The sequence below is a fragment of the Colossoma macropomum genome, unplaced genomic scaffold (genome assembly GCF_904425465.1).
Source record: "Colossoma macropomum unplaced genomic scaffold, Colossoma_macropomum, whole genome shotgun sequence".
NCBI lineage: Eukaryota > Metazoa > Chordata > Actinopteri > Characiformes > Serrasalmidae > Colossoma > Colossoma macropomum.
In genome coordinates this window covers 30095-55150 of record NW_023495250.1, presented here as the reverse complement: position 1 = coordinate 55150, position 25056 = coordinate 30095, and the positions used below count along the sequence as shown (strand labels likewise).

The 25056-nt window shown below is 38.0% G+C and overlaps 1 protein-coding gene across 2 annotated transcripts; it reads left to right on the top strand.

Annotated features, from left to right (window-relative positions):
• The first annotated feature begins 9840 nt into the window (after positions 1 to 9840).
• On the top strand, positions 9841 to 16789 carry psme1 (proteasome activator subunit 1). 2 transcript variants are annotated; one of them, XM_036561443.1, is made up of 12 exons: positions 9841 to 9999; positions 10104 to 10204; positions 10386 to 10418; positions 10529 to 10591; positions 10683 to 10784; positions 10922 to 10976; positions 11758 to 11858; positions 12000 to 12068; positions 12196 to 12263; positions 13252 to 13306; positions 16324 to 16410; positions 16530 to 16789. In XM_036561443.1, the coding sequence occupies exons 2-12, from the start codon at positions 10166 to 10168 to the stop codon at positions 16608 to 16610; spliced, it is 753 nt and encodes a 250-aa protein (XP_036417336.1). In that variant the 5' UTR covers positions 9841 to 9999; positions 10104 to 10165; the 3' UTR covers positions 16611 to 16789. The 2 variants fall into 2 exon arrangements, with proteins under 2 accessions (XP_036417336.1, XP_036417337.1); XM_036561444.1 differs by having other exon boundaries at positions 9845 to 10004.
• Positions 16790 to 25056: the final 8267 nt, after the last annotated feature.

Below are 25056 nucleotides of genomic sequence, written 5' to 3'. Positions count from 1 at the left end.
AAAAGAAGGTCTTGCAGTAGTGCCATATTTGATTTTGCATTACCAATAAGCGCACAATCCTGGTTGGTTTATGTGTCCTTTGTATATATAAAATTTGACTGGTTTATTTGGGGGGGAACATAAACATGTTCCAAACCATTAGAAGTGTTTAGAAGTGTTAGTATTCAAAGTTATTTCAAAGTGACAAGTGAAAGGTATTTGTTAATACCCATGTCTTCTATAATTCTGTAGTCTATTACTTCTTTGTAGTTGTAGTTTAAGTTGTAGTTCATAATATAAAACATTGACAGTTCATGTAAAACTGTCATTTGTGTGACCATAGGGTCACACACATACTCATACATCTTGGAATTGATGTCATCACACTGTCAGTATGACTTGGAATAAGGAAGCAGTCTCAAAATCACTCTTCAAGTTTAATAAAAATGAACAAAACAAATACAATTGCTTGACATCAAAAGTGTTTCTGTAAAAGCATTATATAAAAAAAATATTCGAATTAGAATTAGAATATCAAAACCATTGGAAAATTTATTCTAACATTCAGCCCTCCCCAAAGTGATGAGCATAGCCTATTCCAAGTTCCATTATTTTTGAATTCACTGTAAGTCTGGCCCAAAGGTAGGTGGAGGACCAGCAAACACATGTTTGCCTTTGGGAACCTGGCCAGTCCATCGTCTGGGTGCAAAAATGCCAGCTCTGGCTGTTTTACAAAACTTATTTATGGGATTCACTGCAGACCTCTGGCAAAAAGGACATGCTCAAGAGTGATTGGATGGGCAAGTCTACTTGTATAGAAATAGACAGAATTTATATTGCAAGAGTACTGACAAAAGAATGGATCATAGACAGTAAAAAGTTGTATAAAAGAAAAACAAAAAGACATTTTGTAACAGCTGGCACCGGGACCCATACCTTTTACCTCCAGGAGCCAAACCTTCCCAAGGTCAATGGCCCTGGCGTGCAGCCGCCTCCAATTTGATGCTGGCAATGATCTACATCTCACCTGGAAAAGCCCCATGATATCACTGGCCTTCATGGATATAGTGTCCTGTAGGAAGATTTTCTCGAAAGCTTGAGAGTGTAAGGTGACTTTCTCCAGGACACCAAGAGCACTTAGTCCTTCCTTGAATCTGGTGCAAAAAAGAAGAAAAAAAAGACTATGTGAATCAAGAGTACACGTGCTGTTACTCTAATATTGTCATGGTGTATTTGAATGTTCTTAAAAATTAGAAAAATTTGAGTGGAAGAAATAATAATTGGAATCGTGTAAAGATCAACTGAAGGTGAAGCACATTTAAGAAAGTCCCACAAGAATAAAAAGAACACTGTGAGGTTGCGTGACGTAGAGTGGGCACGGAGAACAAGGTTCACTGCAACTGACTGCTCGGACACCTCCAAATAAGCTCCAGACTACAAACATATAAACACGCTGTTTACAGATTAAAAATATTATTTAAGCTCCAAAGCTAACTTTCAGCAGTCACTGCTCCTCCAGGTTCTAGTAGCAGTTTAAGAACAAAATAAGTCTGAAGATCACAAGGCCAGAGAGACACCATATCAAAAGTTCAACCACCAAAAAAAAAACAAAAAAAAGGGTCACGTAAACTTGCTTTGCTGTAGTTGTTGTCAGCTAAACTTTTCTGCTTGTAATACAAGCACAGACAGCTTACTGTTGGAGGGCTGCATGTATTCACCCCTCACAGTAAAACTGGAGCATAGCCTACAATAGCGCTTTCCTGTGCTCCAAGGACCAGAGGTGCTCCCATCAGAGCCAACTCTTCAGCAGTTTTATTAATGGTCTGTCTGGCCTTGTCAAGCGTCTCTGCACTGCTTATCCGGAATTATAAAAATGAAGAAAGAATTGCCAACTACACTGTAATTAACTGGTAAAAAAAATTGTTTCTTTTTATGCTAGTCACAGCATATCTCAGACTAAAGCAAATACTTAACAACAATAATTTCCATTAGACAGGTCTGTACTGTGATTATAAGTACATGATGTGTCGAGAGCCTTGCACTAATGATATTACTGAAATAGCCATAATTGCAGGTAAAATTTAACTCAAAAAGGTATTATAGCTTTTATAATAGTTACCCACACATGCTAACTGTGATGCCTAAAGGTTTTCCTTGATATAGTAAGAATAAAATTAGGAAGCAAGAACAATGATAGCTCACTGATAGCAAACAATTATTCATAAAGCCCAGCTAAATGTTAACTTAATTCAATCACTGTTTCACCGATCAAGGACTTTGATTTTCCAAGCCAAAACTTTAGCACACCCCTAGTATTCCAAAAAAGGTTGGAACATGTTAGAAATGTGCGATGATTTCTTAACTTGTCTTTTCTAGTTTAGTCCTTAGACGATGGTCTACCACTTCCTCAATGGCTGCTAGGTCAGATGGCAGACAAAAGAACTGTTTGAAAAGCCTTTTTGAGAAAAGGTTAGGTGACACATCCCCCTAGCTCAGGCCCACAGCCAACATTTGGCCCACAATTCTGTAGGTGGTGTTGTAAAGGGCTAAAAAAAATAAGAAAAGAAAAAAGACATTGGATAAATCATCATAGTAATGTCAATATAAAGCTGTGTTGGACATGCATAAATTCAAATCATTTTTTCTGTAGAAAGTAAACTGATTTAGTTTTTAATTAAATATCAAATCAGTTATGTCTATGTTTCTTGTGTTTAAACATACCAACACTGTCAAGGGCCAGGATGCATGCTTCTAGAGGACCTTTAAATATTTGGTGCCCTTGGACCTGTCCCATTAGGAGTCTGCAAAACTCCCTGGTAGGCCCATCATCATCTATGGCGCCTTCTCCCTCATCCTCATCAATAAAAACGACATCCAGTTTTGACTCTGAGTCAAAGGCTAGCTGTCTGAAAGCTCTCAAAGCACAATCAAACTCTTCATTATGAGAACATCTAATTGGTTGGCTCTGGGAGCAAGATGGTGAACCCTTGACTTCAGTGCGGCAGCTGTCAAAGGGTCTGTATGGAGAGAGAAAAAATGGCTGAAGTAATGTTTCTTGACTCACGTGTATAAACATGAATTTAAGTTCTGCAAGATCAGTTTATTACACATGATACTGTAGTATATAATGTATTTACTGTATTTAGAATTCCTTTTTCTATATAAATAGGAATAACATGTAATTACATCATACAATGAATGTGTTATATTTAATAATTTTATTATATTATTTGTATAACACTACTACATACGTCCCAAAAAAAGTCTCTTTAGAAAATGTATGCAGGTACTTATTCTTCAATGTCCTCCCGGTCTGGGAATGATGGAGTGGAAGACATACACGAGGGACTTTGAGTTGAAAAGGGAGCAGGAGAAAAGGTGGGGACTGTGATGGGCGGAGAGGGAGCAGAAGAAAAGGTGGGGACTGTGGTAGGTGGTGCAGGTGCTATGGAGGAGTTTGACATAATATCCTAAAATGAGTTGCTATACAGTGTTACCATGTATGTGACAGCTCATACAATTTTACTGACAACTTTACATCCCAACTGAAAAGCAATTAGGAGAAAGTCAACCCAATCAGCTAAACAACCCAGGGAAAGGTTTAAATCCCAGTGGCTCTGACAAACATATCTTGAGGAACATATTGGCTGCATTTCTTGGGTAAGAATGTAAAAAATATGTAGAATATGTAATATTAACACTTTAACTGTAGTGATGCCCTCACAGAACAGCGCTTACACACACTAAAGGTACTCACCTCCACTGCATCACCTGACATTCACAGAATGTACAAGGTGCAGTGATGCCATTGTCTGGTAGACAGACAGACAGACAGGCAGACTCAACTTTGTCATTGCTCATTTAAAGGCAATGAAACACAGTTAGCATCTACCAGAAGCACATTGTTCAAAAGCAGGAAAAGTGTTCACTAAATATGACAAGAATATGAATATATGTATGTATAGTGATTGTGATAAATAAATAAATAATCAACATAAACATTTAAATTAAAGTCAGTATATCTACACATAAATAAATATATATTGTTAAGTATAAAAAAAAATACAGTGCAAAAAAAGCTTAGTGCTAGTTGTGCTAGTTAACCTCTTTGGGTGCATATGGATGAGGTAGGGGGACATAGCTATCTAAAGTGAAAATATTTCACTGGCCTTGTCTCCACTGCCTGTAAAGGCAACTATATCCTGCAAAGCAAAATTTATATCAAGTTATTACTTTAAAAAAGAACTGTGAACACTGGAGGTTACAGAAATTACCTGGAAAGGTTGACTAGGTAGGAAGCGCCTCCTTTTTAAGCCAGCATCAGGATATTTGTATTTGAATTGAATGGTCACCACATTTTGAGACTCTGGTATGGAATTGATCTTTGAGACATTTTAAGAAAAAAGACATTTAAAGAAAATTCTGTAGTGTAAAAGTGTAAAAGATGTGCATACTTAAGCTTTAGGCACTCTTTTCATACCTCCTCCTCCAACCTGTTTCCTTACTTGTCCAAACTGTTTCATTCCCCTTCCTCCTCCTCCTCCAATCTGTCTTGGTTTTTTCTCTTGCATTCCATTACTAACCCCCTTCATGCGTATTCCCAACCTCTGCATTTTCCTGTTAAATTGACAATTAAATAATATATTTTTAGATCATTCACACTGTACATGTCTCTTCCAACTGAAACAGAGGATGACAGTTTAAAAATATATTTTAAGAAATTACAAGATTTATAAAAGACCTCTACATGTGACAGATGGCATGTTTCATTTACATATAGAATATGTTATATAACGCTGTTGTTGGAAGAAAACCTCGTATCTCCATTTTTGACGTTTTTCAGTTTTTGACATAATTTAAAAATACCTGTTGTCCTTTACAAGGTTTGTAAATTTCATGATGAATGGACTAAAAGAAATTACCTAAAATGACTCAGAAAAAAGTCTGGTTCCATTGACTAACATAATGTATGAAAGTAAAACAGGTTTTTTCCTTCTCCTGTAAATTTATCATTTTGGAGATACAAGGTTTTCTTCCAAAAACAGCGATATGTTATAATGTCATAGCCTATGTGACATTTGAGAGGCCCTGGAAGTTGATACAATTGACAGCAGTATACCTTTGGTCTGATGCAGCACAGGTTTTAAAGCAAACAGACAGACAGAGGAAAGCTCCAGTTGTTTGATTCTCCTATGTCTGTCGACTCTGAAAAGGTGTAAGTCACCTTGTAAACTAGGGAATTTTGCTCTTATTTTCTCAATAAATGTGTTCTCTGGCATGAAGATTGGCACCACATTTTTTTCAGTGACAATCCCGCTGTTAAGGAAAAGAGAAAACCACAAATGTTGTAAATAGTTTACAGATTGCCTTTTTTAAAACTTACACCAGTTTACAAAACTCACTTTGAGTTACTAAGTAATCTTACCTTTGCCCCTGTCTAACCCTAAGCCTGATCCCTCATCTTATGCCTTGGTATAAAATAGCCATATGGAAGAACAACAAATCAACAAATCAAAGGTCCTGTCCTCCTGGGCTCCTGATCTCTCCTGGTCTACACCCCAAGTCTTAATGAAAAATAAGCATAAAATAGAGACATAAAAATACTGGAGTTAGCAAATTTGAAATAAAGACTGTTCAAATGAACAAATTTTTCACATGGTACCTAAAAAATGCTGTTCACTGAAACTTTCCATTGCTAATTCTAATGGATTGGCAGAAGTAATGTTAACAAAATATTAGCTTTTTAACAGCTTTACCTTTGCAGGCTAAAATGACCCATTATCGTACTAGCTTTTCTATCCCCAAATAGCTACATAGGCTATAAGTTTCCATCCTTCAAACACAGAATAGTCATTACAACAAAAGTGGGGGACAATGAGTGCATTTACTTGCACTTAATAATCTGGTAACTGCAGAAAATCCGATTTTGTCAGGAAGCCAATAGCATTTGCATGCACATGTGTAATCAGATAATGGGAAAACTCTGGGTCTGAGTCAGGCAGTAATCGGATTTCTGCTTTGCAACCAGCCAATAAACTCACAGAAGAAGACGTGACGGAAACGTAATGTAAAACTCAAACTTCATGCCACAGCTGTTTTTTTTTTAACCTTGAACCACTTTTACCTATATTTGAGATAGCGTTATTGCTATTGTTGCATTGCCTTTGGCTAAAGCTGCTCATTCCACTTAGAATCGTCCACCGAACAGCACAACCAGTGAAGCAACAAAATGACAGACTGTCTGTATAAAGTCTTCAAGTCTACTTTCCTCTGTTCTTTTTCCCAGGTTCTGATGGCCGATAGTGGTGCTATGATGTGCTGTTATTTAGCCTAGCCAAGTAGCCGCTGTCCAGAGTCGCTGCTTTACTCATAGGAGCTGTTGGTACGTGCCTGTTTTGAGAGGCACATGTATGGCGTGAGTGGCAAGTGACACTCGTTACCAGTTATCGATGGCAGGTATCATTCGCTAAGTGGCACATGCCAGTACGTGCCATTTCTGGATGGCAGAATTGCCACTTCCTGATGCCAATCCGGGACTAAATTCCCTCTCCAGCAATTCTTACTATGCATGCGCTGAGAAATCTGCTGAGCTAAAATAAAGTACATTCAAATGAGGACACGTCTGTTACTTGTGCAGAAATGAAACCTGAATTTTAGGTGCCAATTTAACCCATCGGGTGGTTCTGACTAGCGAAGTAAATTCTGCACTAACGTGTTGACCAACGTCTCAGAACCACAAGAGTTGTCTCCAGCTTCGGAGGCGCCGCACTACAGCCAGACCCTGCAAACACAGTTGAGCTGTGACAACATTGTGATAACCTACTGTTTTGGTGCCCAAAACATTGTCTTTCTGGTGCTCTTTACATTGTCACAATGTTGAAATGTAATTCCTCAGAAAGTTGTGACAACTTTCTAGGAGGTTGTGACAACGTCCTGACAACATTGACGAGACAGCAAAGTAATCTGTACTACATTGTCTGTAGGTTGTCACAACCTCCTAGAATTCTTATTTTAACTGGAGGGCATTGTGGTAAAACACGTGATCATTCAGTTTTGTTAAATGAACATATGACTTTGTAAATAAAATTAAAAATGAAAAAAATAGGCCCATTTAAAAAAAAACATATAAACCCAAGATATTTAGTTTTAACAGTGAAATGAAGTTTTGTCCAGAAATTCAAAGGAATGTTTTTAGTCCCAAGAAAATTGAAATTATTAACTGTTGTATAAGTTCGTCCAATCAAATGGGCTTTTCAATGTTTGTGAAAGATGCAGGAATAAGCAGTGCCTGCCTTTGCTGATTGCTTCCACAGCAAGAGGAAAAGTAACATGCCAAGGGTTAGCAAAAAACACAATGCATTTAGTAATGTAACTTAGCTCAGTCTAGGCAGACAAATGTGACCCATGTGTGCAGCTTGAGCCCCACATGAAACATCACATTAGTCTGGTAAGAGTGAGGTTTCTGTGTATGGGAGCAGTTAAGGAGTTTGAGCGTGTTCAGTGGGCCAACTATGAAGACCCAGAAGGCAGTAAATAACTTGTGAAACTCGTAACTCTCTCTGCTCACTGCTCTGCTTAAGCTAAACGAGCTGTTTTCATTGAATCATGCAGCACAGAATACCCCGTATACATTCAACATGGCCAACTACTGCTTGTTATCGCATGAAATGCATTGTGGTTGACTGTGGTAGTCCCGCTCCTGATGTGTGCTTTTTCAAAGCTGTCAATGACTCATACAATGTACATGTTTTATATACAAATTGTGTACATTTTTGAGCTCGATTTTCTTATAAACATCACTGACTATTGAACACCATTGGGAGTTGTTTGTTATTTATTGTCTAAAGCTGAAAGCACTTTATTTTTTTATAACGTTATAATACTCATATAATGTAAGTAAAAATGTAACATAAGACATTTTACATGCTGTTACTACAAGGCAAAAAAAGCATAGTTTTTTATCTGTTTCACTTGACCTAGAAGATGTAGACAATTTTCTGACAAATGATGTTATCTAAAAAGAGAGGTTCCCAAATCCTTATAAATGAATTTTATTTCTTTATTGACCGTGTGCATGCAGTTCACCATTAAACACTGCAGAATAAGGTCATGATTAATTCTCTATGTTCCTGATACCCAAAGGCAAAGCACAGTAATTATAACAGAAAGTGTCCAAATTAAAGGAAAGTCCTGCCTCTGATGGGCTGAGGAAGACATTCATACCTCAATTTAGTCTCTCATCTTCTTTTCTTCTCTTGTTCTTTTGGGATTGTTTTGTTCTTGTTTTTCTTTTCCATTTTATCCTTCTTGTTCTCCCCTTTCTTTGTTTTGTGATGAAAAGTCTTGGGCCTGGATTAGAATAAACAAATGCAAAAAACACAAATACAACCACACATGTGTTTAATGCAGTCAAATGAATTACAAGTGTTCTTGCTGCTAATGTCCTTTTCTTTTGGTTGCAGACACTTATGCTGCTGTGTCTGGAGCATAACAGGAAGAAAAACTGCCCATCACCTTCAAGGGGAATTCCACTGAGTTTTCCAAATTTCTGTATAATGTTGTTACATAAAAAAGTTATGAATATGCTGTCTGATGTCTGAGACATTGTTCTATGATGGTATCGAGTTTATTTTGAGCCTAAAAAGTCTTTTTTAAAAAAAACAAAACAAAAAAAAACAAAAAACAATTATGGTGGAGGAGTACATGAGGTACATGTAAGGTGTTGTGAGGCTAAATAGCTCCCCAATTTTTTATTTTATTTTGTTTTGTTTTTGTTGTTGTTTTTTTTTTTGCCAGATTTTCACTATTTTACCATCATCAACATTATAAAAACTTTATAAAAACATAAAATCCCAGAAGACACATGTAGGTTGACTGGTGGTTTTGCTTAATAAATAAAATGGCTATATTTGTATTGTAGATGTCAACACCCCTGGTTCCTATCACCACCACTGTAAAGGAATCAGAGTGTCTACAACGCACAATTCCCCATTGACAGCAGATATTGACTGAACAGATTACAGGAATATATGTAAGTTTTCTTTGCATTTTTAGTGAAATACATGCTTCTACCTTCTAAAATTAAAGAAACGTTCTGGGCAAGTGATTAGAAACTATTTTAACTTTTCGTTTTTAGCCCGTTGAGCTCCATTTACTCTCATTCATTGAGGACTCCCTCGCGGGCGCCCTCTGCTGTTTAGCAGTCATGTTTTTGATATAATGGGGGGAAGGGGCAGGCTCCTCATAAACCCACTCTGTTACTACCCTGTAATGTCTTCCAGGTTTCTCGGGAGCTCACGTGCGAGTCCAAAATGAACTGGTTAAGATGGAGCATTTGAGCAAAATCATAGTTTATAAATGTTTAAACATTTTAATATAAAAGGTTACATTCATTTCCTGAACACTGGATAGCATAAAACATGTTAACACCGCTGTTATATTTTAAGAGCTTTTAAACTATAGTTATTAGGAGTTTAAAACGGCGCCTCATGTACGTTCATGACCTCTGTGAGCGCGAACAGTCAATGAGCTGCTAATGGGAAGTGGCCAGGCTCCTCATAAACCGGCTCTGTTATGACCTTCGCAGCTGCCGTAGTTGCAACGCTTGCACTGGGCTGCGTTCAACCCCTACAACGTAGCGAAACGTTGATTTAAACGAAAATGGTGGTGCGTTGAACAGCTAAAAATACATTTTTGGTATCCTTTCACACCATTTCGACGAAACATGTCGTTAAACCCTGAAACCATAGCAAAACGGTGCACAACGTTTTGAGATTGAATGTGCCCCTGATGTCGAGCCCTCTGTACTACGGTTAATACGCAGTTCAGCAGTATTGTCTCCCCTCTGGGAGAGGGTACGGCAGCTCTCTTCCGGGTTTAGTGGGCTGAAAGACAGGTTGATGACGGAGTGCTGACAGTAAAACTGTCCAGCTTGACGGTTCTCTTCTCAACGCTAACCATAACCAATCACTTTAACCCGCCCCTTCGCGCGGCTGTGATGGGAATTACCGATTAACTATTGTTCGGTTCAGTTTCACTTTCACTCTGTGCTAACTGTTACGTTTTTGGTCGTTTAATCGAAGAGTGCTGCATTACTACGTTCTTTTGTTGTATGTTTTTCATAGAATTCGACAGGGCAGTTAAGACGAGCGTGAAAAGTGTGAATTGAATACATCTCTGTGCAAAAATGACTTCCTTAGACATGAGCCCTGCGTCAAAGAAAGAGGTTAGCGGAAGATTTTCGTTTGTCATTGTAGGCCTGAAAACTGGGATTTTCTGAAAGCTGATTTTTGTGCTGCATAACTTGCTTTGCGCTATCTAGTCATCTTCTTACCCGTCAGAATGTGTTATGTCTGTGTTTTCTATGTAAGCCTACACAGCGTTACATGTCAGTATTTGTTTTACAGGTTGATGGATTCACAAAGAAAGTCGGTAAAGAGGTAAGCTTTGGGTTACCCCCAGAATTACTTGCTTTGTAGAATCTTCTAAACGAGTATTGGAATACTACTTTTAGCTCTATTTTAGAGTGAACATTTTTGGTTTATCATAGGCAGAACAGTTGGTCTCGACTTTCTTCCCCCATATGATTGCTGAGATGGACAGCTTGTTACAGGTATTGTCTTAAGTGCTGACTATGTAGCTTTTTGATTATACCATGATTCTACAGTGATAATATTAGTAAAGATGTCTGTCATTGTCTTCAGGCCTTCTTGATTTTCGAGGACCTTTCTGCTCTCAGGGCTCCGCTGGACATCCCTATTCCAGATCCTGCCAAGGAGGAACTTAAGAGAAAGAAGAAAACTGAGGTAATTAGGTTTCTCAGTACTAAAATACTAATATTTGATTACATCACTTCATTGTAATCACAACACTCAGAGAAACAGGTTTTAGTTAACAGGTTACATATTGCCTTGATACATACTATATATGCTTCTATCTGTAGAAAGAAAAAAAGGAGGGAAAGAAAGACAACGACGGAGATAAAGATGAGGATGAAGGTAAATTTTACTTTGGCTGTCATGGTGTTTGTACAAAATCTTGTAAATTTAAAATAGTTCTTGCTCATGTCCAGTTTTTACATATGTGAAAAATTCCATATTAATTCCTCGTCAAATGGCAGTACACACATTGAAGCACATTATTGGTTTAGTTTTACAAAGCTGTAAAATAACTTTTTAAAATTTACAGGAGACCCTACATGGTAGTAAAGGGCAGCTTCACAAATACCTTTTTTGATGCAGACTGATCAAACATTTTCTTTAGTTTAGTTCGTTTTGACACATGGGAACACCTGTACTCCAGTGTGTACCAAACAGCTCAACTGTTGTCCACCAAGTGATCTTGGTTCCTGTTCACTACTTGTGGGAAGTCATTTTTCTGATGGTTTGCACCAGTCAGTGGAATTCAGGACTTTTCGCTTTTCTAGCAGCATGAAAGCACTGTCCACACAATCTGCTCATTTTAACATTTGACTCTTACAGGCACTCGTATCCACATCGTTCTTGCAGTACAAGCTGCTGCTAATAATGGCAGATGAGCATTTAATTTTAGGACATGGACTGTGGACCGTGATACATTTTTTAATAGGTTGGGCCAGGCATCAGTGACCTGATTGGTTACAACCAAACTGACACAAATCACCCAAACAAAAAAACCTGGCTGATCAGAAACACCCACAACTATAGTCTTGTCCATTTTTGCTGAAATGTGAAATCAACTGAAGTGTGAAAACATTCTAAAAGGCATAAATTAAATTAAAATGTGTGTTTCTTAATCCAGGAGGTCCTCCCTGTGGGCCCATTGTCTGCAACGAGAAAATAGAGAGTCTCATCAAAGAGATTAAGCCCCACATTCAGACACTAAAGGAAAAGCTCAACACAGTAAGTGACTTATAATTTACAGTATTAGTAAATTGTCATGTGCACTATTTACACTGATTTTACCAAGCTACATTTATTATTCAGTATTGTGAGAGAAACAGTAGTTTGTTTAATAATTTAACTCTTATTGTTTATGTTAAGGTGTCAATGTGGGTACAGCTGCAGATCCCAAGGATTGAGGATGGGAACAACTTTGGTGTGGCTGTACAGGTCTGTTTGTTGATGATCTGAAATCTAAGGCGTGGTTGTCTTGCCCATTTCACTACAGTTAGGCCACTTTAGGATGTTTATCTGTATAATATGATGTTTTTTTTATCACATTACTGCAATTTCATAGGAGAAGGTGTTTGAGCTACTAACCAATACCCGCACCAAGATCGAAGGATTCCAGACACAGATCACAAAGTAAGACACTCCCCTTATTCAAACAAGTCTCACGTACATTGTTGCCTTTTGTGTAAATATATTTGTTCGAAATGTCAGTCTTTCTTTAACTGTCTATTTTTGAATTTACAATGCAGTTGTTCCTCAGTTACTTAATCACTGAATTTGATTTTATGAGCTAATTACATGAGGTAGCAGAATACATTTTGTGAAACCTTTTGTGCAAAGCTCTTCACACAAATTCCTTCATAAAGTACAGTTTACACACTACGCTTATTTAGAAAGAAAGTCGTCATCGACTTTCCTAACTGCCTGACGAGGGCGTACGCTGCGAGTGATGAGCTCATGTGCTTGCATTCCAAAGAAAAGATGTGAAAGTGTGCATGTGATTTCTTTCATTATGTACCAAGTTTTCTTATTCCTTATTTTAGCAACTGTAATTGTTTCTACAGTACTTTGTATTGGACTTTTTGTATTTTTTAAAATACCATACTTTTTCACCAATGATAGTGATATAAAATATTTGTTTAAAGCACTTATTTGAGGTGAATAAAACCAGTTCTATTGCTTCTTACCCCATAAAGTAATTATTTTAGGTTTAACTTACAAATCATTTTTACAATGTGCTGTGCGGCCATAAAATGTTTGAAATTTGATATTATTGTACCTGCAGAATTTCATACTTTATGTTGTATATTTCAGTAGCATGATTCAAATGTATGGGTTGTTATTTAAAAAATACTTTTTATACTAGTTTTATAGTAGTGTTTTGAATTAATCTCAGCAATGTGTAATAGTACTTAGTCGTGGGTGTGTATGTGTGTGTGTGTGTGTGTGTGTGTGTGTGTGTGTGTGAGCATTTCAAGGCTTTTGTTTTGGAAGATAACATGGTGTGAAAGTGTGTGGTTATTTGGATTTGGAATTGGATTGAAATTTGGAACTGTGTCTTAGCAGTTGAGAAAAACTATAACATTGTTCTCGGTCTAATATTGTGTTTCTTTATGTTTAGGTATTACAGTGAAAGGGGAGATGCTGTAGCCAAGGCCTCCAAACAGCCACATGTGGTTAGTACTTTCATAATAAACTAGCCTGAGTGATAATCAGAGCTGATAATAAATATTTTTCCAATTATTAGAATCAGTATATGAACTTGCTTCCTGTTCGATAAAAGTTCCTTTCCTGATGTATGCGCATATATGGTGCAGTCACAGTTAACAAAACACACTTCTGTAGTCTGGCTCACTTGCTGCACAGCCGGCAGTTCGCTTCCCGCTCCTTACACTAAATTCCGAAACTGTCATTACCACTGAGCAAGTTTTTTGTTTTGTATTACGGCAGTTTTATGGCTCAGTCCGATTTGGTCAGACTCTGAAGATGAGACTACGCGTTTGGCGAATGGTATTCAGTTCATTTCTGGCTAATTCCAGGTTATTTAGGTTTTCTTCTGTCGCAGTTGCCGACTGAAAAGCTTGCTCGGTGGTAATGACAGTTTGGGGATTTAGTGTGGTCTCATCTTCAGAGTCTGACCAATTCGGCTGTAGGTCAAATGTGGTCTTAAAAGTATCTATTTTCTGTTTGTGTGCAAAGTAAGAAGTAAAAACGTTCAAATGGCTCCTACAGCTGTCAAACTCGTTGCTTAGCAACAGCATCTTAGAGGAGTGATAGTGTTTGTGAAAAACCTGTGATGTTATGGCGAAATATCAGCACCGTTATAACGCTTAGAACCAATCAGCTTGCGTGGCCTAAACTAACTGTTGGATAAAATTCAATCAAACATGTTTTTCGGTTGCTTTTCAAGAGACGCAGGAGGGAATGAAGCTGCACCATTCCCTGGACATGTAGAGAGGAGAATTAGCACTCTGTAACGTCTTCTGGGTTTCTGAAGAGCTTAGGGTGCTCCGGAGCAAGTCCAAAGTGAATGGGTTAAGATGATGCTTTTAAGCAAAATCATAGTTTATAAATGCTTAAACAACATTTCAATATAAAAGAATACATTCATTTTCTAAACAAAGAACAGCATAAATCATTTTAAGACCGCTGTTAGATTTAGAGCTTTGGAAGGTACAGAAGTTCAAAACGGTACCTCATGTACATTCATGACATCAGTAAGCGCGAATAGCCAATGAGCTGCTCCACTCGCCAGCCAATCAACACACAGTAGCAGTAATGCTAGCTTCCTAACGGGCAAAAACTTTGCTGTAGAAAAAAGAAAATCCATCCATCCATCCATCATCTAAACCGCTTATCCTTCTGGGTTGCGGTGGGGTGCTGGAGCCTATCCCAGCTGTCATTGGGCGGAAGGCAGGATACACCCTGGACAGGTCGCCAGTCCATCACAGGGCACAAAAAGAAAATATGATATAAAAAATTATACTTTCTAAAATGAAGGGAAGTTCTAGGCATGATTAGAAACTATTTTAACTTTTTGTTTTTAGCCGTTTAGCTTGAATCACCCCCATTCACTGAGGACTCGCTCGCGAGTGCCCACTGGCATTTTGCGGTCATGTTTTTGATATGACAGAGGAAATAGGAAGAGGCCAGGCTCCTCATAAACCAGCTCTGACTGCACCTGCTTTGCTCTCACATCAAGAGGAAAGGTGAAAACAAGAGGCTTAGTACACACAGTCGTATAATTTTGCTCACTCTAGCCAGACAAATGTGAGTTGTGCATGCAGCTTGAGCCCTGCCCAAAACATCATGTGTTTGGTGAGAGTGAGGTTTCTGTGTGTGGGAGCAGATATGCTGTTATTTATCTATGTAGTTTGAACGCATTCAGTATGTGTGTGCTCCTACAGCAGAGCTTCTTCAGTGGGTGGCCAGCTATGCTGAAGAGCCTCTACGAAGTGGTGAATTATTTGTAATATAATAACGTATCATTTTACATTTAATAAATAAGTAATACATAACGTCTGTACGTTTTCATTTGTATTTTTGCTATTTTAAAGTACAGACGGCTTCAGCTTGCTGTTTCCAAAGATTCCACCACTCTGCTTAGACTAAACAAGCTTTTCTATCAAATCTTGCAGCGAAGAATACATCTGATACATGCAGTCTGCTGCAGCTTTGACCTACTTTCTCTTTTTATTTCAAATGATTTTTTTTTTTATACTAACTGTTAAAATCTTTAATAAAACTCACATATTAAATAATATAACATTGAATAAACTCATCAAACTACTTCACTTGTCGTTTGGTAGATGTTACTGCAAAGGTGTCCTGTGGTGACTTGTGTGCTACTAGTGCCCCCCTGCTAGAGAAACTTGACTAGGGCTGAGCAGTATGACAATATATATCATTATCATGATAAATTGTGTCACAATACAATACAGTATGCTTTTCTGAACATATCGTTATGCATATTGTCAGTACTTGTCGAACACTGATCAACTGCATGTTCCAGTATAAAGAGATCAAAAATTAAATGGGATTTTGTGCAAAACGTTATGCCAAATATTGAATAAAAATCATTGTGTTCACAGTTTTTGATAGTATTTTTTGGAATGTAGCATTCCTGATTCTTTTTTCCTGGTTCCAACTGATCGGATGTCTGAAAAGAAACATAATAAATGTGACATATTGTGTATCATGAAAACTTTTTAAAGTATTGCAATATTATATTTTTACCATATTGCCTACCTCTGCTTCAGACTACAAGTGATTTACAAAGGCATGCTCATGTGCTTTACATATTTAAAAGCAAGGCAATTACATTGTTATAGTGGAGTCACTCTGGAGTTCAGGTATAGATGCCTTTGGAAAACAATGTTTCAGTGTTCAAGCTGTTCGGAAAAATGACAAATTTACTCTTTTCTGATCCTGTTTCCTGGCCATAGACAGGGAGCTGAGGAACTTCCTCTACTTCTAAAAGTTCTTTTTAAAAAGTTAAAAGTTTTAAAAAATTTTTATATTAGTCATGCAGATTGCATAGTTGTAGACTGTGTGGTCCACTTTTTATTTCCATGCATATGTGGAAATGAGGAAAAAAGGTTGTTTTAGAAATTTGCACAGCCTTTTGTTTGAAATTTTCATCAAATTGTTAAAAGTTACATTATAATTATATACCTTTGCTGCTGTGTTACAGGGAGATTATAGGCAGCTTGTTTATGAGTTGGATCATCACCAGTACTGTGAACTACGCATTGTGGTTCTGGAGATCCGCAACATATATGTGAGTTCAGCAACATGTACAGTGGTTCTCTCTAGGACATTTTTTTACTGGCACATGTGGAATTTGAATGCCCAAAGCTTGGACTGTTGCAGATGACTTCTTTCTGTTTTTAACTCTAGGCTGTGTTGTTTGATGTCATCAGCAAGAACTATGACAAAATTAAGAAACCAAGAGGAGACTGCAAAGCTCTTATCTACTGAGAAATAACCCCCATCTCTGCTGTACACACACAGAAAAGAAGAGAAACATACCATATCAGATTTCATTTGAGACACTTCCTCTGCTTTAGTCACAGTGTACTGACAGAAATCTAAAATTTCATTTCTGAGTACAGTTGGTGATTTTGTTTAAATTCATTTAATAAAATAGCAGCATTATATACATGGTATTTTTCAGTTATTTTGAATGACACCCTCCAAAATCAGATATCAGGTAAACAGCTTTGAAATCAGTTAACTCTGTTTCATTAACATGCTATTGTCGGTGCATTTACAGTTTTTTTTTTACAGAGGCATGCTTTCTGTAATGATGAACTGTTTTTTTTTTCAAAAACTACACACCTATCTGGGTAAACCTCAGACTTCCATTGTAAAAGATAATATGGATGAACATGTTATCTTCCATCTAAATCAAATCATCCATGTTGTGGTATATGACTAAAATAGTTTAAAATAGTTATAGACCAAAAATGCCTTTATAGCATTTAAGGAAAAACTTCCAAAATGTTCATAGTCAAAAGAATTTCAAAAAAACTTTTCACTTTAAACAGTGTGTAATAAATAACATTTAAAAACTTTCCACTTTCTCTGGTACTGGCTGCATTGAAGTGCTGTGGCTGAAATAGCCTTCGAAACAAATGTATAAGTGATCTATTTTATTTATTAGGTACAGCAAGATGCAGTATTTATTTAGGTGTACGACAACATTTCATTTTAAGTTAACTAGCTAAACCATATACACTGGTGTGGTGGTGTCTGGATAAGTGGATATACTGTCCAATGTGTGCATGTCTATGTACCACAAACACACATATCCCAAATTTTGAATGCTTTGATGAGGTATTTCAGTTTAAACATGTTTAAATCTACGCTGTGTAAATTACTCATGATTAAAATAACAAAACTCTTAATAAGACAAGTGATCCAAAAATTTTAAATGGTAGTGCCTGTGTTTTATGTCTTAGATAATTGAATAAAATTCTATACATGTCACGTAAAAATATTCCAGTACAAACTTAAGACAGAATAATACAAGCCAGTGACGCTATGACAGTGACATTTAGGCCTAATTATTTTTCTGGAGGTTTGTACAGTGTCGTACAGCGAGAAGCTCCATGGTGGTCAAACGGGTCCAGAAGGCTAGTGAGCAGTGGGCACCCGATCAAGGCAGAAGAAGCACAGACCGCACAGGATGGGCAGCTGTTCAACTGGTCAAAGAAAAAGAAAACACACAGAGAGTTAGTTCTGTAAAGAGTGACTGATTACAGTTTACAGGGTTAGCAAAGTGCAGAAGAGATATATATATTTAAAAGGAAATGGGGTTGTACATCTAGGAGCTTCTCATCACGCTGGTAGGAGAAGTATTATTGGAGTCTTGCAGATTGTGTTTACACAACTTGTTTTAAGAATGACAGTGGCCAAGCACATGACACAGCCTGAATAAATTCAGTAATTCATATTATCCAAATCTGAACATGACCAATTATCAACCACCTCATTAACATCAAAAGCATGAATGCTACCAAATCATGGTCATTGTTGCTGCTGTGAGCAAAAAAGGGATCTGAGTTTATTGATTTATTTTTTTCACTGATAAGCTTTTCTTTCTGTTTTCTGTGTTCTGGGCCATGGTAGGAACAAGTGACTAAGTTGTAAGTAACAAGTAAGTCTCAGGTCTTGACGCTTGAGTCCCGAGTCTTTTTTCACCCTTCCAAATAAAATACAAAATCCATGGTATGTAGATAACCTTGAGTGACATAATGGTATAGATAGATAGATAGATAGATAGATAGATAGAAAAGGGAAATTGCAGTGTTACAGTAGCAAGACATATAATTGCACATAAACTATTAAAGAGTAGGAATAAAAGTATATCTATTGCATATTTACATAGCATAAAAGACAGATTTGCAGGTATTGCACTAAGTGGTATGAGGTAGTTACAACACAATGAATGTAAACATAACTATTAATATCAGCAGTGTTTACAGTCTAAAGTACATAGTGAAAGTGTCATTACAGTAGCAGGTTATGATATATTGCACAGTGTGTATTAACAAGAGAAGAGATACTGTGATGTGGTTCAGCAGGAGATCAGTACCGTCTCTGCAGTAAGGAGACTTGTTGTAGAGCCAAATAGCAGTGGGTAAGAAAGATCTCACACAGTGCTCTGTAACACGGTGCAGCTGTAACGGCCTGCCACTGAATGTGCTTCTGTTTATCCAGTGTAGCATGCAGGGGGTGTGAGGTGTTCTTCAAGATGGCTAACAGTGAGAGTCCTTCGTTCTGCCCCAACCTCCAAAGAGTCCAGCTTGACTTCAACAACAGAGCCACTTTCTAACAAGTTTGTTTAATTTGTTCAGGGCACTTTTGTTGATGCTGCTGCCTCAGCACACAACAGCAAAGAATAAAGCACTGGCTACAACAGACTGGTAGAATGTCCTTAGGAGCTTTGTGCACACACCAAAAGACCTCAGCCTCCTCAGAAAAAGTACAGGTGGCTTTGGCCTTTCTTGTACATAGTGTGAGTATTACAGTTCCAGTCCAGTTTGTTGTCCAAGTGCACACCCAGATACTTGTAGGTCCCCATCACCTTCACGTACTCGATCCAATGGTGACTGGTGACAAGGCCGGTTTGGACTTTCTAAAGTCCAGCACCATCTCTTTACTCTTACTGATGTTTAGCTGCAGCTGGTTCAGCTTACACCAGTCAACAAAGTCCTTCACCAGCTTCCTGTATTCCTCTTCCTGTCCATTCCTCATACACCCCACAATGGGCATGCCCCAACACATTTTCAAAGTATCAAAGAAATTTCAAAGTACTACTAAACTTATTTTGAAAAGTATATTTTGATATAATAATTTTTGACTATCTGTGATGGAGTGGCAAACTGTCCAGAGTGTTTCCTGCCTTCTGCCCAATAAGCACTGGGATACACACAAAAAGAGTTCTAAACAATTTCTGTACACTTAATGAACTGCAATACCTGGGCCTCCTAAGTGAAAATTAGGCTCAAAACTGGCAAGACTCATCCCTCTACATGACATAGTCATATGCAAAATTTGGGTGCCACTGCTTGCAATAACAATAAAAAATGATCACAATGTACCAAAAGAAAACAGGTTTTATTAAATAGTTTTGTAACCTTTTAAATGTTTTAATTTTTACCCGATTTTCTCCCCAATTTAGTCGTCTCCAATTCCACCCGCTAGTTAGGACTCCCCCAGTCACACGATGCTATCAACGCTAGGAGGGTGAAGGCTAACACAGGCTTCCTCCGAGACCTGTGAAGCCAACCACCGCTTCTTTTCAAGCTGCCGCTCACGCAACGTCATTGGACAGCCGAACGCGCTCGGAGGAAAGCGCCAACCGCCAGATCAGTTACGTCAGCTAACAGACGCCTGCGCTGACTAGCATCGCGCTGAGTGATGGGGGGAGAAGGAGGGGCCATCCTACCCACCCAGAGAGAGCGACGCCAATTGTGCTCTCTCGGACTCCCGGCTACGGATGGCTGTAGCACCACCAGGGATCGAACTCGCGATCTCCTGATGATAGGGCCAACGCTTAGACAGTTGCACCACTCAGGAGCCATGACCTTTTAAATGTTTGATTGGAATACTCCAAAACAACTTTGTTCAGTGCAAGTTGCATGATGTACTACAACTCATACTTGCAAATGTAACTTCTGTCAAACTCTTGTTAAGGGTTTATGTGAAATAATTTCAGTAACTTTAGGACAGTAGAGCGTTTTGCTCCAAAACAAGTTGTCCTTAAAGTGCTACCCACATGACATACTACACCTTTTATTGGTAACTTTAACCTCTGCAGATCTGTAGGGGATTCATTTCAAAAGCTCTTGAATCAGGTGCAACCTACTTGACTTACTACACCTCATATATTGATAATTTAAACTATGCTGGCATGTGGTGCTAGATTTTTGTGAATTCATTTTAGTAGTTTTTAAACATTTGAGAATATCGTTCTGAAACAAGTTGTATTTAATCGAGTGCAACCAACATGACATACTACATCTCATATATTGGTAACTTTAACTTACGCAGATCTGTAATGAAAGTTTTTTGTGAACTAATTTCAATAGCTTTTAAACACTTTACAATATCTCTCTTAAAGAAATTGGACCAGAGGAGGATGGGTTCCCCTTTTTCCTCTTGCTTTTAGGGAGCTTTCCTTGGGTTTATGTGAAATAATTTCAGTAACTTTAGGACAGTAGAGCGTTTTGCTCCAAAACAAGTTGTCCTTAAAGTGCTACCCACATGACATACTACACCTTTTATTGGTAACTTTAACCTTTGTAGATCTGTAGTGAATTCATTTCAAAAGCTCTTGAAAATTTTATGACATTGCTTCAAAACGAGTTGTACTTAATCAAGTGCAACCCACATGACATATTACACCTCGTATATTGGTAACTTAAACCTCTGCTGGCCTGTAAGGAAAGAATTTTGTGAATTAATTTTAGTAGATTTTGACCGTTTGATGATATCGCTCCAAAACAAGTTGTATTTAATCAAGTGTAAGTAAGTTAACTTTATTAAAACGTGTTGCGTGTTGATGTACTTGGCCATGAACAAGCATTTGGATGAAGAAATAACAGTAAGATATTACTCTTGTTTTTCAGAGCTCTCATAGTAGTGTAAAAATAATTCTCTTGTACCTACTTATAGTGAATTCCTACGCATAATTTTAAAGCAGATATTGCTGAAATCGTAAAAACCATTTCATTAGGCTAAAATGTAGTTACTTTTAGCATGCTATGTTATACAGTTAAGTTACATTCAGCTGCCTTTTAGGAATCTTTTAGTTAATACAGCTAATGTTACATTAAACTTAACTTTAGCTTAACTTTTTTGATTGTCACTCTTCTAAGCAACATTAACTAATTTAACTGGCCCATTGTAGTAGCCTCAAACATTGTTAAATTCTGCATTATTCTATTAACATTTATTAGTATGAAGACAGCTGTAGCGAGTAATCAGGGTACGTTCACTGCTGGTGTGTTTTAATTTATAAGCAGCAGCAATGAAAATGTTATAACATTATAGCACTTATTATTGGCTTTATTTGTTGGTTCAAAATGATTAAACTGGATGTTACTTAAGTTACTATCCTTCACTTTGGCATGTTTAACATGTTTAACTGATCTAAGAAAGCACTCCTCAAATGGTCAGTGCTTAAAATCAACTGTGATTTGTTTAATTAGTCTTTTTTAATCTGCAAAAAGATCCAAGAAGTGTCCCCCTATGACCCTATGAAAGTTAACCATTTTAAGCCTTTTAAGCTTCTTCGAACCACTGTTTGTTCCAGACTTTGCATTGTCTTTCATGTTGTTACTAGACAATAATTGATTCCTGCATTGTATTTTACTGTCCACTTTTAATATTTAGGTGCACCCTTTAGTCATTGAGATTGGTCCAAAATCTCAGCTGATGCAGTGCTCAAAATGCTGCAGTCTTTTTTCACTGTCCATTGTGCTCAGAAAATTCACACCAACTTCTCTTTCTGGTACACAACAACATTTTAGGGGCAAAATAAAAAGGCAGTATTGCATGCAAGTAAGAAACACTCTTAGAAAATGTATTCAAAACCATTTCTGGCAACAGTTTGGGGAGAATGTCAGAGGACAGTTTATCAGCTTGAGGAGTGCACCCAGTATCACCTGCTAGCTGTAAGGAGTGGGTTGTCCTTTAAGCACTGTGAACATGTTTGATCAGTTTAGTATTGTCAATCATGTGCTCAAGAGGAATGTCTTGAGAAGGCTACACTGACAGAGATGGTAGTCAATAAATGGTTTGATGGGATAAAAAAGAAAAAATGTTGTAAAAGACAGAGAGCTGTTCCATGATGCAAGAACATGTGAAGATACAAATCGTCTTTGAGCCACAACTTAAACATAGCCTTGGGCTTGGCAGTGTGATGGTAAAATATGACACAAGTACATTGCCAAATGGCATATATTTCAAACAAACAAAGAATTGTTCAAAACTACTCTAAAAACAAGTAGCAGCCACTATCTTCCTATTCCCTCTACTTCATACAACAGTCCTCCTACAAAAGAGTCATCTCTAAAGCAGATATATGTTTATGTGAAGAAACAGATCCCTGTGGACTTTCCAGAAGAACGAACAATTCCAAAGTCTCTGAAGGACTAGCCTACTGAACTCATTCCATCTGAAACAGAATGCAAATTCTGCCCAGACCATCCTAAACTAGGTCCACCGGTATTAATAACAGGAAAAGCCAGAGCTTTAACCATACATGGCATAAGAGAAAGTAAATAGAAAACGTGTCTTGTTCTTAATTTCTTTCTTTCCTTTCGTTCCAGATGTCTCAACATATGTCAAAATGTATGATAAGTGTAAATATCGATACCAAGAATGGTGTGATGGGTTACACTGGTGCGATGAGTTTTTCAAAACTACATTATTCTGAGCCTGCACCTCTGCATGTACTTTTGACTAGTTTGCAGGTGAGTTTGCCTGTTGTGCACACTGCTATGTCAGCTGCATTCTGTATGCACAGTTTATATTCTGACTTCTTATGGGACCAACAAAATTACTCTTTACTTAATCCATTATATACTCTCTATGAATTTTGAAGGATAGCAGTAGACTAAACTGTTTCATTTGTTGCAAAATAAGACTAGCTTATCTGAGAGTGAATGTGGTCAACAAGTACATTTGTCCTTCCTTTCAATTCTTTTTTTCTTTCCTTTTTTGTTTTATAAAACAAAATTGAAACATTTAGTACAAATTTTACAACTTCACATTGTAGTGCCTAAATAACCTAAACTACTGTCTCAGTATAGTACTGTATCGGCTAGAATTAATATTTAGGCTCCAAGAAATTATTTTTTGAATCTTTAATTATTAAAATATTTTGAATGGCAGCTGTGTTTAGGCCAAGGGCTTATAATACCATTTTGCACATCCTTTCCCTCATTCAGCAAAGCTGAATATCATGGACCAACACAAAAAAGGGGTTTTCAGCCTATCAGGTGATTGATATCATTATAATTATTATGTGCCATCAGTGGATTTAGACTTCTGGCGATGGGGTTTCCCGAGAATATTCTTTAATATCTTCTTTGGGGACTATTTTAATAATATTTTGCCTTACAATGCCCCACATGTATTCCTCCACCATGAATGCATTTATAAAATAATTTTATTCTAAAATCTTCTCTAAACTGTAATAAAACAATGTAAAACAGTCAGATATCAGGCAGCATGTTCATAACCATTTCATGTAACTTTCTGTGAGGGAGCATTTAGAGGTATTAAACTCTTCAGATGCCCGGTTCCTGTCACTACCACTGTGAACAATTTTGATGGCTTTTTTCTAGAAGATTGAAAAAAGAGTTCACCTTCAGTTATGTAAATTGTGTACATCCCTTTTGATGTTTATCTTGCAGTTAATGACCTGAAAGAACACAATGTGGTGGAATTTTGGGAGGAATGTGTTCACGGTGATGGTATTTGTGTTTAAATACGTCAAAAAATAACATTGCATCAATGTTGAATCAGTATAAAATCAATGAACATAAACAAATCAATTCTGACATCGGAGATCAACATTGATTTGATGCACTAGGCAATGGAAAAATGAACATTTATTCAGCTGAATTTGTTACAAAATATGTTTTTAGTAAAATAATAATATTTGACTCTTCCTGGATCGGGGCCTTGTCGTGGCGGAAGGGCTTGTGTGGTCTAGGGATCTTCAGAGCTAAGTCGTCGGGAGCAACATGCTCCTGGTAGGGTCTCCCAGGGCGAACAGGTCTGGAGTGAAGACCCAGACTAACTCGATCCAAAAACCTCCATGAAAAACGGACGCAAAACATCGTGTACCCTGCCCGGGAGAGGGTCACCGGGACCTACCCCTGGAGCCAGGCCTGGGGGTAGCGTCCCTCGGCGAGCGCCTGGTGGCCGGGCAGCCCACGTAACCCGGGGGGGGACCATGTGGGCCCACCACCCGCAAGGTCCAGCATGGGGGAGTGGTGCAGTGCCGTACAGGCAGTGGGAGATTGCAGGGGGGCCCTTGGTGGCCTAGGCCCCTGCGGCAGAAACTGGCTCTTGGTACGTGGAACGTAACCTCACTGGGGGGGAAGGAGCCGGAGCTTGTGCGGGAGGTTGAGAGGTACCAACTAGATATAGTTGGGCTCACCTCCACCCACAGTATCGGCTCTGGAACCAAACTCCTGGATAGGGGTTGGTCCCTCTCCTACTCCGGGGTTGCACAAGGTGAGAGGCGCCGGGCGGGTGTGGGGATACTCACGAGTCCCCGGCTGGCGGCAGTACAGTTGGAGTTTGTCCCGGTGGACGAGAGGGTCGCCTCAATGCGTATTAAAATCGCAGAGAGGAAAACTCTGACTGTTGTGTGTGCTTATGCACCAAACAACAGGTCGGA